The 15,564-nt window shown below is 47.4% G+C and overlaps 1 protein-coding gene across 1 annotated transcript in view; it reads left to right on the plus strand.

The window, feature by feature from the left end:
- INPP5D (inositol polyphosphate-5-phosphatase D) overlaps positions 1–15,564 on the plus strand; it is a 115,614-nt gene that overhangs the window by 47,405 nt on the left and 52,645 nt on the right. Inside the window, exons 3-5 of the mRNA XM_019630143.1 lie at positions 2,686–2,836; positions 5,160–5,331; positions 8,565–8,705. Of these exons, the coding sequence (XP_019485688.1) occupies positions 2,686–2,836; positions 5,160–5,331; positions 8,565–8,705 (464 nt within the window). The remainder of the gene's footprint in view (positions 1–2,685; positions 2,837–5,159; positions 5,332–8,564; positions 8,706–15,564) is intronic.

Genomic DNA, 15,564 nt, shown 5'->3' on the forward strand with positions numbered 1-15,564 from the left:
TCCTGCCCTGGGTTCCAGGTTTTGGGGGGCCACAGCTCCTGCCCTGGGTTCCAGGTTTTGGGGGCCACAGTTCCTGCCCTGGGTTCCAGGTTTTGGGGGCCACAGCTCCTGCCAGGCAGTCCTCTCTGGGTTATCATACTTACTCCTCCCCTGTGGCCAGTCCCAGGGTAGTAACTGCTCTGCTGTTGCTAGGCTTAGGGTGTGGCACCCGTCTTATTTGTATCCCTATACTCTGTCCATTAAATTCTCCCCAAGTTCCCCAGTTTAACAGGACATCTGCTTCCTGCCAGGACCTGACTGATAGATATGACAACCTTCTTTCGGACATTTTGCATTTTAAAGTTTTTGAAAAGGCCCCGCCTTTGGCAGCTGTGGTCAGGGGTGAGGGAAGGGGTGCTCCCCTGTTATCTACTCTCCCCCAAGCCATTTCTCTGTGCCCCCAGTCCCAGACCCGTATAGGGTGCTCCCTGACTACCTCCCCTCCTGCTCCAAAGGCATGGCTGCCATCCTGACCCCAGCACGCAGGTCAATCAACCACTAATTGCCAGGCACCTCTGACTGCCAGGTGCAGTGGCACCAGCTGGGGGCACATCAGTAAGCAGACCTGGCCCCTGACTATGGGGTGCACAGTCAGATGGATATGCACTTGACCGGGTCCCCCCACAGGACCCCAGTGCTCCCAGCAGCCCATCATCCACCTGAGGGTCCAAACTCCCGACTTTCTCTGCTTTGACTTAGCAGGGCTTGTTAGGCACCCAGGCGCGGCTGCCCTTGGAGCAGACCCACACCCTTGCTGGCCACACCAGGGTGCCACCCCAGCCTCCCGTGTCAGTCCCAACCTTGCTGAGCAATAGGTACCTGACTTGAAGACAGATAAGTTAAGATGGTCCAGCCATGCTCAGCCCCAACCCCTGCTTGTTCACCAGTGTGGGTGGGTTTTCCAACCTCCACCCTGTTTGTCTATTGGCCGCCTTTTCCATGTGTGATGGGTCCACGTCCCATAAGCAAGAAAGCAGCTGGTAGCCCCAGGGGAACAGTTGGACCTACGACCGCCAACTCCAAATATGGCACCTTCTCAACTCATTTTCAAATTACATGACTGTCACTGATGTGATGGTGGTTTTGATAACAGGGGTGAATCACAGGCACTTAGTGTTAGGACCACGGGAGGTGAGACCAGAGGAGCCCCATCCTGAGGGGGGTGAGTCTTTGGTGCTCACCCCTGTGCCCACCAACAACCAATGGATCCCTTGCTCCTGTCCAGCTGCCCCAGGCTCACTGCCCCACCCTGGAGCCGAGCTGCACCTTCCTCACCTTCCTCCCCACTCAGGGCTGCTGCCTCACTCAGCACCTCCTTGGCTGGGTCCACAACACGCTGCCTCACTCTGTCTGCCTTTGCCCTCGGTGCCAGAGGAGGGGAGAAGTCCCAGATGCCTCTGGGTTTCTGGCTGGGCCATTGGGGAGATGGCAGTGCCATTCTTTGAGACAGGAAGCACTGAGGAGTCGCAGGGCGGGGAAATGGACAGGGAGGATGGATAGGACCTTGGGACACGTTGGGTTAAGAGCTACAGAATACAGCCCTGATGAGAAAACACTCTGCTGCTTGCAGTTCTCCCATCTGCCCTGATGCCTGACACCCCGTCAAAGGGAACCAATAGGGGCCCGGCCTCGGCAGGGCGGGGTCCCAGCTAAACAGGGCCTCAGCCAGAGAGCCTGGCTGCCAAGGGACCGCCTCAAATCTCCTGCCCCAGGGCATTTGAATGGCCCAGCAGAAGTACCCAAAGGCTCCTCTGTTATCAGCAACAGAGATAGAAATCAGGGAAGATTTTTGTGCTGACTCATTTTCTGAGCTTTGGAAAAACTGAAGTACAGCAAATGAAAAAAGATAAAAATAAAAGCAAAACAATTGCTAGAATAGATTTTTCCTGTGTTTAAAAATAAATGATAAATGAACAAGTCCCCCCACCACACACACACACACACACACACACACACACACACACACACACACACACGAAAAACATTTTTTTTTTTAGATGAAAATTATGCTTTTATTTCTGATGTAGACTAGGTGGGAGGACACAGCCGAGTACAAGAGCAAAACGAGTCCTTTAGCTGAACTCCAGAATTAAATAGACTTACTCTTCCAGTTAAATAGTGTTGGTGAGCACGTTCAGTTTATTCTTCCAAAATTTAACAATTAAACAAGGCACTGAACTTCTGTGCTATAGAGTAACGCCCCAGAGAGAAGCCAGGAATGTACAGTTGTAGAGCTCTTTTTTTTAGAAAAACATATTCTAAACTATTCAAACTAGAGTTGTGGGACTGCGGGTGATTTCTGTTTTTTAAAATTCTGTATTTTCTAGTTTTTCCATAACAAAAATATATCACTTATATAACAAAATCCTTTTAAAACTAAAAGGTGCTTTTTTTTTTTTAACTGAGAGAAAAAAAACCTTTAAAACTGTCCCATTTGTGCCGTTTGCAGACTGGCTCTTGGGGGCCTGGTTACAGGATGTGAGGGTGTGGGCATGGCCGGCAGACACTGCGTAGGAGCCCTGGGCTTTTTCTGGATCTTGGTCACGCCATCAGCCGCTTGCATTGGTCTCCGCGGCAGGTAGCCTTGGTGATTGGGTGATGTCCCAGCCATTTCAACCATGCTACTGTTTGGGCTTCTGTCCTCAGGCATCCGAAGGCGTCCCCATGAGGTTCTTCACCAAGTTGGACCAGCTCATCGAGTTTTACAAGAAGGAGAACATGGGTCTGGTGACCCACCTGCAATATCCCGTGCCGCTGGAGGAGGAGGACGCAGGCGACGAGCCGGAAGAGGAGACAGGTAGGAGGGAACGGAGGGAAAGCGGGCGGCTGGCGGCTGCCTGGGGTGAGAGGAGCCTGCCCTCTAAACACCATGGCGGAGAGGTCCTGGGCTGTTGGTCTCACAGCTTATAGGTTAGATGGGTCCAATTATCAGAGGGAGAGAGTGTGACCTCATGGCTAAGGACAAGTTAGGAGCAGAGCCTCCGGAGTTAGACAGACCTGGGTTGAACTTCCTGCTCCTCAGCTTCTTAGTGTGTGGCCTTGGGTAAATTACTTAACTTCTCTGAACCACACACTGACTTCTCTTAAAGAGACAGCAAAAATAATATCTACTCTCAGGGTGTCATCAAATGAGTCAGTAAATGTAGAGCCCAGAGCTTAGTATACAGTAAGCGCTCAATGAATGCAGCTACCACTATCATCATCAAAATAATTAGCTGCATTTCACTGTGAAGAGAAGGAAGGAGGAGGAAATCCTTGCACCTAACTGGAAGGATGAGCAAGGTGTTTTTTTTTATAGCATCATTAAAAGGAAAAAGAAAACGTGGAGACCCTAAAAAGTATGTGAGAGTTGCTCTGTGGAGAGACACAGACCAACAGGACGAGTCCAGCAGAGAAGGGTAGTGCAGCGGGGGAATTCAGGGGGGGTGGGGGGTGGGGTGCTTCTTTTCCTCTTAAACTGTTACTTCCTAAAAGAAAACCTGAGATATGTACTTGAGCCCCTCAATTGGTCAGGGCTCCTCCTGAATTCCAGTGCCTGGAAACAACCAGATTCCCCAGGGTCACCCCCAAGGGAGGACCGAGTAGACCAGAGAAGCTGAGGTCCCTGGCCTGATTCCTGGGCTGTCCCTGGAGGGCTGCTGCCAGACATGTGCTGAGTGCCCTTGAATCCCACTCCTGTGGGCTGGTTTGGGGGCACTGCCCACCTTCCTCCCACCTTCCTGGAGACCATTTCAGTGTTTGCAAAGCTCACCCGCTGCCCCAGAGGATGAACTCTAACGAGCATCCTCATCAGCTCCGTGGAGAAGGTTGGGGCAGGCAGACGGTTTCAAATCACAGCAGTTCCGTGGAGGCTGAGAGGGACCCAGGCAGGCTACGTCCCTTCTTGCCTCTCTTGACCGATTAAGAGGTGCCCTCAGCTGTGAAATAGCCAGAGCTGACATGTCCCCGTGTGAGTCCAGGGCTGCTCACCAGGGCCGTGTCGTGACCGCATGCCCCCCAGTTGGCCTTGGTGCTCATTAGCCATCCTGCAGAAAAGCCCCCCACACACTCGCGTCCTCACTGCCCTCACACCCCAGCCCAGCCTTCTGCCTCTCAGAGTGGCTACCTGGAGAAAGACCCCGACACCTTCTGTAAGGGCTGGAAAGACAAACCCAGTCTTGTGACTCCTGGCTTCACCTCTCCTAATGAAGCTCGCGTCTTCTCAAGGCGCTTCAGTCCTCATGAGGTTCCAAACAGGCTCGCAACCGCCTAAGGAACCAAAGAGGCCCGGCCAGGAGAGGAAGTGAAGGGACCATCCTTTAAAGAGGGCAGCCCCAGGTAGCTCTGTGGCTGAGCCCTCGGGGCGGCCATTTGGTATGGGAAGAGGCTCGGGCTGGAGGTCCTGGACTCCATGGGCTCAGGACCCTCACCCATCTGTGGTACTTGCAAAATGGAAGTCCTCCTCAAGGTGAATGGCCAGGAGTTTCATCTCTCAGCCCAAGTTCAAGTCATTTGTGTCATATTTCAGTTCTCTGTGTGAAGGGACATCCCTCTCTTTTATTTGTCTGTGAGGGGCTGGGGGGAGAGAAAAGGCGGGCAGAGGCTGGAGAGGAAGCAGAGAAAGGGGGACGGGGTGGGCGAGAGAGGGCTGGTGTGTCTGGGGCCCGCCTGCTGCCGGCCCTGCTCCTGTTCTGGGGATAGGGCCTCTGCCTGCTTCAGGGCCCCTGCTTCAGCCCGCGACCTGGCCACCCTGCTGAGCTGCCTAGTGCTGCCGGCTCCACCTGCGCAAGGCCAGCATCTCTGCCTGGCGTGGCCCTCTGACCCCAGATGCCAGGTGTTTGCTGAGCGCCTCAGTGGGACAAATTGTGCTAGGCCCCAGGACCAAAGACCACTACGACCAGGTCCCTGGCCTCAGCGGGCTCCCCATCTAGTCTGGGAGTCAGTGAGGAAGTGGGGACAGAGGGACAGTGTGAGCAGAGATGGGGTCTGTGGCTGGGTACAGTGGCTGAGACCGCGCATGTCTGGCGGGGTCACTGTACAGAGGACACGGGATCAAACCCCACGGCCCTCTCTGTAGGCGGGTGATCTGGAGAGAAGCCAGCGCTTAGCCCAAATGGCATTCCTGTTCTTCTCTTGGGTAGAAGGTGTCCCGTCTCCACCTGAACTGCCACCAAGAAACATCCCTTTATCTGCCGGGCCATGTGAGGTCAAGGAGGTCCCTCTCACGAGCGAGAATCTGAGAGCCACCGAGGTCAGCCGGCCGAGCCTTTCGGAGACGTTGTTTCAGCGACTACAGAGCATGGAGACTAGTGGGTGAGTCCCCGCCTGGCGGGTCCCCTGAGAGGCCAGCCTCGGTGCTACAGTACCTGGGACAACACAGAGGGAGCACATGCCTCTGTGCTCACGCCTGGAGGTACCCCTTCCACCCTAGGACATGTTGCTACAGAGCCCACTGCCCCCCGACGGTGTGTCTGGGCTGTGCTCACCACACGGCTTCACTGCATGGTCCTGCTCAGAGCTCCATCTCCGCCAGGCACCGCAGCATGGCGGGAGCTGGGGAAGGAATGGGGCACAGCCCTCTGCTCCAGACTGCAGGGGCCAGTGCTGCGATTCCCTTACTGGGGCTTCCTGTAAACTCACACAACATCTTTTTCCATCACACATACTTCTATGACCATGGCCTCTACTGGGTCAGGTGGCCCAAGCCCTGGAGGGGCCGCCTGCACTGCAGCCTGAACTGGCCACACAGCCCTTTCCTGCTCTGGGCCCCATTCAAAGTGGGCCACCTTTCTGTCACCAGTAAATGGGTCAGAGCGATAGTTGCATGTGTGGTATGGACTATGAGGTCTACACAGCATGACCCTCTTTCTTTGTGATGGGAGGTGTGCGATGCACTTGTTCTAAAACTTTAAGTTGTACTCGCTCTAATCTAGGGTTCTCAGGATCTGGTCCCTTGTGTGGTCCTGTATGGGCTCCTGCTGGTCCACACTGATGAGGTTCTGTAGCTTCTTCGCCATATGGTCCCATTTATCTCTTAGCAGGCCCAGCCCTTGCAAATCAGAAGCCCCGACTTTGAAGACAGGTCAGGGGGATGGCTTCAATAGGAAGGAGGCTGCATGAGAGGAACTTCGTCCCCAGTGCCCAGCATGTCACCTAATGTAGAGCAGGCACTCACTACGTATCTGCAGAATTAATTAATAAGTTAGTAACTTCCATGCATTCATAATTTAAAAACAGTTTTGTTTCTTTGTGAGAAAAAGGTTCCCCCCCAAATATCCTGCTGCATCATCCTACAACTAGAAAGATCGATTTACGGGCGGCCAGGGCTGCTCACCTGCCATCTGATTTGGCAGCAGATAAAGGAACTAACTGCCCCAAGGTACTCACAAGCCACCCAGTTGCTAAGATACCGTTTTACAGTTCCACCTGGACACATCCTCTGATTCTTTTCCAGGCCCACTGGGCTGTGCTCTCTGCACACTCTGAGTTACTTGTGCTGAGCATCAACTGGCTAAACATCCAGTGTTTTGAATGTGTTGATACGCACATAATCATGGTTGTCCTGATAATACGTCTAAATAACAAATGCTTATTATTGCAGAGCCCATTGTTTAGTGTCCTTGAGTTTGCGTTTCTCTCCAGGTTAAATGCAATGCACCCCTTGGGGAAATAGGCAAGGAAGCCCAACGGTGCCACCATCTGCCCACTCCTCCTGACCCTCCCACCCCAGCCCCTCCTCTGTAGGTACAGGTATTCTTTTGGGCCTCGGGGCCCAGGGAGTCAGGACAACCTATGCAGCCAGGCCTCTGTGCAGCATCGTAAGAGGGCTTGTAAGCAGGCAAGGCATGCTCTCTCTGGTTTTTGCTTTCCAGCTAACATGGCAGTGGAACTTGGATTTGGGGATGAGCAAATGGAGCATGGTGGAGGGACCATGGTGACACACACAGTGTCTGCCCTCTGTTCTCTTCTGGGTCATGAATAACTTGAGATTCTTCCTTGTGTTTTAAAGTTAATCTACTTTGCTTGTAAAATAGCTTTCTACATAGAAGGCTGCCTTTAAATTAGCCTTAATTATAAGACGAACTGCACTGTCTTTTGTGCAAGTTAATTAGAGCTATCAGTTAGGTCACAGATAATACAAGGTAGTAAAATTAACCTTCTTTGATACACAGAGTTTACATCTTATGTCAACACTTTTCTACTATAAACATTTTAACAAATATAGCTTCCTATAACAAGAACTCACGGTCTCAAAGTTATAATACGAGTCAATAATCATTAGAACTGTTAAAAATACATCTCTTAATACCAGAGGAGAGGTTTTGCCCTTTTTAGTAAAACAGACTTAGGCAGAAACTGGATTTTTGTGATGTGAAGACTCCGAATAAGCATAGATTAAACCGAAGTGTTATGACAGCTGGTACGTAAAGAATTGCTGACCTCGATCTCAGTAAGTCAGAATGGCTAATTTATCCCTTCCTAATCTTAAGAGCAGTAGCTTTTCGTTATTCAAAGATCCTACGGAGAAAAACCTGTGACCTCTAGTTTCCACTTGATTATCTGTCAAGTCTGGAAAAAAGATTCTTTAAGGCTCGTAATAATTTTTCACACAGGCATATCAATGCCCTAGAGCCTCCTCTCCTCATTTGGGTGTGAAATAGGAATAATAATAATCTCTGTCTTGTAACATTGATTTGGGGGATTTAAGGGGAAAATGAGCGTAAAGTGCTTAGCAGAGTGACTTGGACAGGATGTTATGCTCAGGAAACACGCTGTGATTAGTTTTCATTATTGAAGGAATCAAGATTCGAAAGAAAAAAAAAAGGGTGCTGGGAGATAGAACGTAGAGGTGTGGTCAGTCCCAGGTGGCGGCTGTGGTGCCATGCTACCTGGGCTGTCCTCCGCTGGGTCACCATGTTCAGTGAATGAGTCCTGCCTGCAGTCCCATGGCATCATCCATAAATTGAAAGGGCTGGACCAGACCCGGGAGGCCAAGGGCGGAGCACCTGGGCAGCCACTGCCGTCTCCCAGCCCCATCTCTCATTGCAGAGACTTCCCCACAGAGCCTAGAATGACTTGGAACCTCCTGACCAGGAGCTCCAGGTTGCCCTTGGCCGTGAATGTGCAGGTGGCATGTGAGCTAGAACCATTGGCCATCTCTCGACTAGAGCCTCTCTCAGCTCCTAACTTTTAGGAATAGATGAAGTAGGGAAACAAGTGCACACTCGATTTTGCAAGCTGTTTTGCCTCCTTTTAAAAGGATAAAACATTTCGCAATCACCAACCAGTATCACTTCCTTCCAAGCCCCGACTTTGGAAAAAGCCTTTATGGTGGGTGATGCGCTACCTGCCTTGCCGGGACCCTTCAGCCTTGCTCCCATCTGCTCCTCCATCCTCCGGTGAGAGCCCAAGAACCACACAGGTGTGCAGGTGTTCCCCCAAAGGACGTTATCTCAGCCGGAGACTCTGACCATGTGGATTTCTTCTTGTTACTGTTGGTGTTTGTGGCCAAAGGAAAAGGATAAGCTTTTTTTTTTTTTTTCCAGGCTTCCAGAAGAGCATCTTAAAGCCATCCAGGATTATTTAAGCACCCAGCTCACCCTGGACTCTGATTTTGTGAAGACGGGTTCCAGCAGCCTCCCGCATCTGAAGAAACTGACCGTGCTCCTGTGCAAGGAACTCTACGGGTAATGGTGCCCATGGGGGCGGGAGGGAGGGAGGGGTTGGCTGAGAGAGAGAATCAGCTCATTAGTGACCCCTGTGCCCCACCTGGCTGTTCCAACAACGCTGCTATACTCGGAATAACCGGGCAGTTGGTGGAGCTTAGAAATCTTTGTGGCTCTTTTGAGGTTTTGTTTTCATGGTATTTGAACTGTAGTGTTTTCTTTTTTTTTTTCTCTTCTCTCTCTTCTCTTCTCTTCCCTCCCTTCCCTGGCCCTCCCCTCCCGTCCCCTCCCCTCCTTTCTCTTCTGTTTTCTAACTGAAGTTAATTTGAGTCCAGCATGGGAAGAGGTGAGTGGGCAGTCACTGCCAGCCCTTTCACACTTGCTCAGTATCCAGCATTTAAGACTCTTGGGGCTAGCCCTCCCTTCTTGCTACAGCCAGCAAATTCAATAAGCGTGCAGGGCACCAAGAGGAAATAAATTAAAGGCAGCCTCTTTTCTGCACGGATGGTGATGGCCCAAGATCTCCACTGATGGCAGGTTTTTAATAGAGCAAATTCACCACAGCTTCAATTTTCTGATATTGAATTCATTGAATGACCAATTGGGAAAAATTCCAATTTCTTTTAGATTTTTTTTATTTCATATTTTAATTTTATTAACATAAAAATTAATTCCAAGTTTAATTACATTTTAATTGTTAGAAGTGCAAGATTCAGGCTGATATGCCATCTGAAAAATTAGCAGAAAAATATTGTAAATGCCTTTTAAAAAGCTTAAAAAATAGAAAATAACATTCAACAACATCTGAAAGAAATCACGAGGGGCCACAACAATCCCATCATAAATGAAAGGTCAACATTTCAGTTAGAAAAATAACATTTGATGTGGGTGAGGTTTTTTTGGCCTATACTGTTCTGCCTTTTGCAAAATTCTCCTATCAGATTCTCTGGTGGATATCCATCTTAGCTTAGTTGACACGCAAAAAAGAACCTTTCATCATCAGTAATCAAATTGAACTTTCCTCTCAAAGGCCCTTTAAAGTACAATCAGTATGTTTGGTAAATTTAACAAATAATTTCTTTGACAAATTGAGCACTCACCAAATTGGCCAGTCAGGTTTAATTTCATTGAATGGGCTTTCTACTAATGCAGTTTCCGCCAACTGGACCTAAGGCCATCATTTCTAAATTCCCACAGAGAGCTGCTTTTCCATTTGATGCTGTCATTATAATTCATTTATCACCAGGGGAAACACACACGTGGCACTTTCTTTGTAAGAAACAGAGCTTCAGGATGACTGGTCACAAGCTTTTAGTTCTGCTCCAGTGAAGATGCTGTGCTATGCTGCTTCCTTGCCCAGGAGGAAATTTCATGTTAATCTCTCCACGGAGCTTGCCCGAGTCACCCCGCACACTGGCAGCGTTCCCCAACACCTCATAGCTACCTGGACTTTCCGAGAATCTGGGCCACACTGCCTTATGGGGGCAGCAGCTTCCTCAATGTGCCTACTTCTCTGGTACATTGTGCTCGTGGAAAAAGCTTCCTTTGGCTTCTAGCTGTTCCATGTCTTGTTTTTACTGAACAGTTTACCTTCCAGCTAGAATTAGAGATGCTGTGAGGTTCCCTCTGCACAATCATTTGTCTTCGCCATCCTAGGCAAAGTGATAGCAGGCTTGGAGACCCGCTTAACTGAGGGGTGGAATTTTAGAAAATCTTAGGAACAAAATGATGTTTTCCATCCCCTCCATGCCCCGCCCTGCACCCCCTGCAGATGCTGTTCCGGGAAACTATAAAATCATAGTTTTCAGACTGCTTTGATTGGAACAGGTCATTCATTCATTCATTCATTCATTCATTCATTTAACAAGTATGTTTGGAGGGCCTCCTCTGAGCTCTGTTCTGGGTACCAGGTTACAATAAACACAACACACAAGGTTCCTGCTCTTTTAGACCTTTTTGGAGCTGACGTCTCAGTGAGGAGCGGAATAGTAGATTAAGTCTGTAAATACACAAGATAATTTTAGTAAGCATCATGGCAAAATAAAACAGGAAAACGTGATGGAGAGACGTTGAGTATGTGTGTGTGTGTGGGGGGGGAGGATACCAGTGTCCTTTGGGCATCAGGGAGGCCTCTCTGAGACAGTGACAGAGCTGAGATCTTGGTGACAAGAGAGAGCTAGCCATCCAATAATTTGGCAGAGGGATGTCAAGTACAAAGGTCCTGAGGTAGAAATGAGGCTGGGCTGCAAGGAACAGAAAGAACGTCTGTGTGGCTGGAGCATGATGAGGGAAGGAAAGCATTAGGAGTGGAGGATGGGGATAGGCAGACACAGATGGCCAGATACAGCGAATAAAACACTGAATGCCCAGTTCAGTCTGAATTTTAGATAAACCGCAAATACTTTTTTGGTATAAGTATATACCATGCGATACTGAGATATACTTATACTAGATTATCCACTGTTTACCTGAAATTCATTTTAACTGGGCATCCTGTGCTATATTGGGAGGTCTTGGGCAGGAGCCACAGCATGGCCACCTCATAAGGCCCCGCACAGATTTCATAGGACTATGCTGTGGCCCGAGTTGGAGCTGTGGAGAATGGCTCTCAGGTGGCAGACCCAAAGTGGACCATTGTGGACCTGCTGTGGCTGTGACATGATGGTGGCCTACGAGAAGGCAAGCGAGTGGAGGGAGGTGTCTGTGTGTTTTGCTTCTTGCCAAATCCTGAGGTTTAGACTATGCCTGGCACCCAAGAGTGGCTGATGGATGTTAGCTAAATGACCCCAGGGCTTGGGGGTATGTGGGTGCTGAGAGCCGGTATGACCTGGGGTATGTGTGTTTGGTAGAGCTGGCAGACCTACTGCCTGATTAGATGTGGGATGAGGAGTAGACAAATCGAGGGTGACCCCTAGGTTTTTGGAGTGAGCAGCTGAGTGGATGGTGATGCCAGTTACTGAAAAGATGAAAGTCAAGGAGGGATTGGGGTGGAGGGGATCTTTCTCTGGGCTACCATTGGCTTGAGGTGCTATTGGGTTGTCGGAAAAGTCATGACGCATGTTTGTAACAGATGGCACTAGTACATTTTTGGAAGTGCTAGAGTCATTCGCATCTATGTTATTGCTATGTCATTTGACAGCTGACAGTTCTAGATTCATTCTAAAAAACAATTCAGTGATTTGGTTGAGTTTTGGAGATTATACAATAAGTTGAAGATGGAAGACCAAGCCGTGAATTTTTGCCATATTTTACTGTTTTACTTCCATAAAGGGAAGAATGCGCGTCAAGCTTGTGAAAAGTTGCATAAAGTTTACGGTGACAATGCTCTACAAGAACATCAGTGCCAACAATGGTTCACGAAATTCCGTGCTGGTGATTTTGATCTCAATGACGCTCCTTGGTCAGGGAGGCCCACCAAGATTGATGATGACAAAATAAAGGCATTGATCGAGTCAATCCCAAGTTACATGACACAAGAGATTGCAGAAACATTGAACATTCATCATCCAAGCATTCACGACCACATGAAGAAGATGGGATACATAAGCAAGCTTGATATTTGGGTTCCGCATGAACTCAAAGAAGTTCATTTGATGGCACATATAAGCATCTGCAATATGCTCATTAAACGTGAGGAAAACGATCCTTTTTTGAAGTAACTGAAAACTGGTGATGAGAAGTGGATTGTTTACAACAATGTGGTGCACAAACAGTCTTGTGATGATTTGCCTCAAACGACATAGAAAGCAGACATTCATCAGAGGAAGGTTATGCTCTTGGTGTGGTGGGATTTTAAAGGTGTCGTGTTTTTCTAGCTCCTACCAAGGAACCAAACAATCAATTCGAATGTGTACTGTTGGCAGTTGGACTGCTTGAATGAATCCATCATCCAGAAACATCCAGAGCTTGTTTATTATAAAGGAGTTGTGTTCCATCATGACAATGCAAGACCACACACAAGTTTGATCACCCATCAAAAATTATTGGAGCTTGGATGGGATGTGTTGCCACACCCACCATACTCATCTGACCTTGTGCCATCAGACTTCCACTTGTTTCGCTCTCTTCAAAACTCCTTGTGTGGTATAAAGTTCAATTCAGATGAGGCTGTAAATCAGCACCTTGTTCAGTTTTTTGCAAATACAGACAGGTCCTTCTATGAATGAGGAATTATGAAGCTCACTGAAAGATGGCAAAAGATTATCAAACAAAACGTGCAATATATCATTGATTGATCTTTGTTCTTTATATAAATAAATGACCTTTGAAAAACATAGACAAAAAAAAATATGTCATGACTTTTCTGACAACCCAATATTAGACATGCCACCAGTTGAGATGCCAACAAAGACATTATTCTAGAAGTTAGAGCCCAGGAGACCTCAGGGCTGGAGTATACATTTGAGACTCATCGGAATACAGTTGGCACTTAAAGCTGGGGGACAGTGGGGTCACTGCAGGGAACAGAGGGCTCAGGCTGGACCTTTTGAGGTAGGGCTCAGGAGGAGGAGCTGGGGACTGAGGATGGCACCAAAGATGACCAGGTCTGTCCACTCAGACCACTTTGCATGACACCAACTCCCTAAATGGGAAGGCCACAGGGACTCAGGAGTGAGAAACAGTCCGAAGCCTCCCCTGCAAAAATGTTGTTACCATGTCAGCATGTGCATCTGAAAGAAATACCTTTAGGAAAACATAGGCTAATGGAAGATTTATAACCTTAGGTTAGGTTATCTAGAACCAGACAGAAACTTTTCCAGAGAAAAAATAAAAAAATAAACTCACCAGTGTCTGGAAATATTTGGTAACCTTTGAAATGGAGAAATGAGAAGAAATGCAAGTGGAATTTTAAAATAGGGTATCCAAGTATGGAAATATTAAGTGAGAGCAGGGTAAAGATTTCAATTAACAAACCCAAAACAAAAATACTTCACCGTCATTATAACTGCTTCATTGGAGGCCATAAAAATAAACCCATAATTTTCAAATCAAATTGAAAAATCAAATCACAAAAGAGAGCCGAGTGTCAGGTAGGACTACGTAAGAATATGTCAAGAATGTGTGATAAAAAGTTGATAGTCTCTGCAAAGAGGACATAGAGCTCAACTTAATAGTGGATGGAATGGGCCCTGGAAGAAGCCGGAAAAAATGAAGCGTAATTGATGACTAAATGTATAAAAGAAAATGTTTTTTCCAGGCTTTTAAAAGAGCTAAATTCAGGAATTGAGAGACCTCATAAAGATCCAATTAATAGAACAACCAAGTAGCAACACCTAAACCTCTTCTTAAATGTTTTCTAAACCACCAGGGAAAATGAACACATAAAGTAAATACTTAGGAACAGCACCAGAACTTAAAAAAATTGTAATATTTAATATTATTCATGCTCCTCGATGAGACAATAAAAATTCTGAGGCAGTATCTCCAAGGAGAAGACTACTGACCTGGGATTAACTCAACCTAGATGTCATTCAAGGGCATAGAGTGTCTTTGCAGCTTTAAAAAAAAAAATTGTGAAAACGTGCTAATTACATGCTTCTACTTCTAAGAGGAGCCAAGATTTTTTCCCCCAAAAATGTTAGCATTTAGATCCTAAAAATAAGAACCCAGCAGCTAACCGAGCAGCTGGATATGAGTACACCCAAAATGAAAGCATTCATTCTGTACTCCCAGAGCACACTATACCATGCTGGAAATAAAATGAATAACAGAACTAGCCACAACCACCCAACCATCTAGGTATTTTTATTTATTTTTAAAAGATTTTTATTACAATATAGCTAACACAGTATTATATTAGTTCCGAGTATAATTTTTCTTGAAGATTTTTATTAAAATATAGCTACATGTAGACTTTTTTTTGTAAATTTTTTTTAAAAGATTTTATTGGGGTATTGGGGGAGGGGAATAGTGTTGGGGAATTGGGGAAGGGGACCAGGCAAATTGTTGTTCTTCAATCTTCATTGTGGAGGGCGCCAGTCACCATCTGGCTGCCTGTTGGCAGCTCGTGGCTTCTGAGCTCAAGGTGCTGTGTTCAATCTTAGTTGTGGGTGGGCATAGCCACCATCCCATGTGGCAGTCAAACCTAGCAACCTTGTTGTTAAGAGCGCACGCTCTATCCACTGAGCCATCCGGGCGGCAGTTCTGCTCAAGGTGCCAAGTTCAGTCTTAGTTGCAGGTGGGCATAGCCCACCATCGAACAGGCAATCTTGTTACGACAGCTGAGCCATTATGCCACCTGTTGGCAGCTCAGTGACAGCTCAGCTTGGGCGCAGGGTCACTGGCCCATGTGGGAATCAAACCGGTGGTCCTGTTGCTCAGAGTTTGCACTCTTAAGCCAACTAACTCTTAATCAACTGAGCCACTCAGCCGGCCTGACTTTTTTTTTTTAGTTGTGGAACAGTGTGGTTTTTCAGGACCCATCAGATCCAAGTCAAGTAGTTGTTTCAATCTAGTTGTGGAGGGTGCAGCTCAGCTGGCCATGTGGGGATCGAACTGGCAACCTTGGTGTTGTGCATATGGCCCTCTAACCAACTGAGCTATCCAGCCACCCCTAGACATTTTAAAATCATCTTCTAAACCACAGAAGAATTAAGGAAGGAACTGACACAATGATTAACTACCTGGGTAAGGTGTAGGGGTACAGAGTATAGTTGGTCCTTGAAGAAGAACACCAAAAACCCACATATAACTTTTAAAGTAGTGAGTGAGATACCAATTTAAAATGAGCAAATAATTGCTCAATAGTCAGTAATGATGACAAATTGTTAACTAAGGAAAGCAAAAAATTATCAAGGAAAAGATGAAAAATAAAGAATGACAAATCATTTTATTGGGTCATCAGGAAAGTAGTCATGACGCATTTTTGCATTGAAAAACA

This window comes from Hipposideros armiger, unplaced genomic scaffold (assembly GCF_001890085.2).
Source record: "Hipposideros armiger isolate ML-2016 unplaced genomic scaffold, ASM189008v1 scaffold_17, whole genome shotgun sequence".
NCBI classification, from domain to species: domain Eukaryota; kingdom Metazoa; phylum Chordata; class Mammalia; order Chiroptera; family Hipposideridae; genus Hipposideros; species Hipposideros armiger.